Source organism: Cynara cardunculus, unplaced genomic scaffold (assembly GCF_001531365.2).
Source record: "Cynara cardunculus var. scolymus isolate 2C unplaced genomic scaffold, CcrdV1 Un_Scaffold_6130, whole genome shotgun sequence".
NCBI lineage: Eukaryota > Viridiplantae > Streptophyta > Magnoliopsida > Asterales > Asteraceae > Cynara > Cynara cardunculus.
Genome location: NW_020202783.1, coordinates 16164 through 18062, shown reverse-complemented (window position 1 = coordinate 18062; position 1899 = coordinate 16164). Strand labels below are relative to the sequence as shown.

At 35.3% G+C, this 1899-nt stretch overlaps 1 protein-coding gene across 3 annotated transcripts; it reads left to right on the top strand.

Moving 5' to 3' along the window:
- Positions 1 to 810: 810 nt before the first annotated feature.
- On the top strand, positions 811 to 1888 carry LOC112504600 (carbamoyl-phosphate synthase large chain, chloroplastic-like). 3 transcript variants are annotated; one of them, XR_003068226.1, is made up of 2 exons: positions 811 to 949; positions 1792 to 1888. XR_003068226.1 is itself a non-coding variant. In XM_025108543.1 (2 exons), exons 1-2 carry the CDS (start codon positions 1410 to 1412, stop codon positions 1838 to 1840), a joined length of 306 nt encoding a protein of 101 aa, XP_024964311.1. In that variant the 5' UTR covers positions 1030 to 1409; the 3' UTR covers positions 1841 to 1888. The 3 variants fall into 3 exon arrangements, 1 of the variants encoding a protein (XP_024964311.1); XR_003068227.1 differs by having other exon boundaries at positions 820 to 885; XM_025108543.1 differs by lacking the exon at positions 811 to 949 and adding an exon at positions 1030 to 1666.
- Positions 1889 to 1899: the final 11 nt, after the last annotated feature.

Sequence of the window (1899 nt, the reverse complement as noted above, 5' to 3'; positions counted from 1 at the left end):
AATCATGAGTTAGTTTCTCAGAAGTCAGAACCAAAACATTATAATCACCACATGAACAAAATTTYGGAAAGTATTAGCTCACTTCCCCCTATGTTGTAATGGATTTGTCGGTGGTTTTAAAACCTCCTCTATCAGACACGTTTTAAAACCATGATTCCAAGTGTGTGGACAAAGGGACAATATTTAATACAATCGGCCTGGGATGTTACAGTGGGTAATTATAAATTGGTTAAATTAAKGTACTACAAAGTCAACATGCACAAATTTTTACCGTCTCCTTACTTCATTTTATCATAAATTGGTTAATAATCACTCACATATGTTGACTTTTTAGAGAAGGAATTTTTAGAGAAGATTTTAGAAGTCTTACTTCATTTTATCATAAATTAAGGTACTACAAAGTCAACATGCACAAATTTTTACCGTCTCCTTACTACAAGGAAAAAGGGTTTTAGAGAAGGAATTTTTAGAGAAGATTTTAGAAGTCTATCTAAAGATATATTATAGAGAAGAAAATAAATGACAAAAATAAAAAATGTAACTAAAGGTAGGATGAGTTTTAGARAAATATTTCAAACTAAATTATACACTACCAAAATTGTCTCTAAAAACTTCAGATAATTTTTTTTAATGAAAAGCTTCTAAAAAATATGAGGAGGGGCTTTAGAGACSTTTTTTTAAGATAAAAACCWTCCCTAAAGTGTTTGTTTTAATTATTTATCAATTTTATTAAAAAAAATACTATTTTTTTTTATAACCCATCGCTCCCATCCCTCGACTCTCTCTCTCCCCTGTCGCCTTCATCGTTTCTCTACCGATTTCGCCATTGCCTTCATCAAATTCTCTACCGATTTCGCCATCGCCTCCGTCGATTTCTCAGCCGAGGTCCCGTCGTCGTGTCTCCATCATGATTTTTCTCAATTTGGTTTCGTTTATGTACATAAATCAAGTATGCATTCTGCCCTAATCTGGTTCTGTCTTTCTCGCATAACCTGCTTCTTCATGGTCTGATTCTCCATTCGGTTAGTCATTTCATGTATCTGTTGTTAGGTTGAATGCATTTAATAAGGTGAGCATATTTAGGTTTAACGTGTCTGTAGCATCCGATTGGAATTGAAAAATTCACTTACAGAACCATCCCCTTCCCAATCCCTATCCTATCTGCTTTATTGGTTGTAGTGATAGCAGTTTGTTATATTCTTATTACTATAATTTTTTAATAGCTAACACAATTGGCGAGTTTCCTTTTATTATTACCGGCTTTTACTTTAGGGGGTTCTGGTGGTGGGATTGCTTATAATAAACAAGAATTTGAGGCAATTTGCAAGTCTAGGCTGGCAGCCAGCGTGACATCACAGGTTTAAGTGGATAAATCTTTGTTAGGTTGGAAAGAATATGAGCTTAAGGTTATGAGGGATTTGGCTGACAATGTGGTTATTATATGTTCTATTGAGAACATTGATCCAATGGGTGTTCATACTGGGGATTCAATCACAGTTGCTCCTGCACAAACTTTGACCGATAAGGAGTACCAACGGCTTCGTGATTACTCTATAGCTATTATAAGGGAAATTGGAGTTGAATGTGGTGGTTCTAATGTACAATTTGCTGTGAATCCTGTGGATCGTGAGGTTATGGTTATTGAAATGAATCCTAGAGTTTCAAGGTCCTCTGCTTTGGCATCAAAAGCTACTTGTTTTCCTATTGCAAAAATGGCTGCCAAATTATCTGTTGGTTATTCTTTGGATCAGATTCCTAATGATAATTCTAACACTAATTTATATGGTATAGATACCCAGGTTTGCATTTGAGAAATTCCCAGGATCTCAACCGGTGTTGACAACCCAGATGAAATCTGTTCGTGAATCCATGGCAGTAGGGTGCACGTTTCAAGAATCT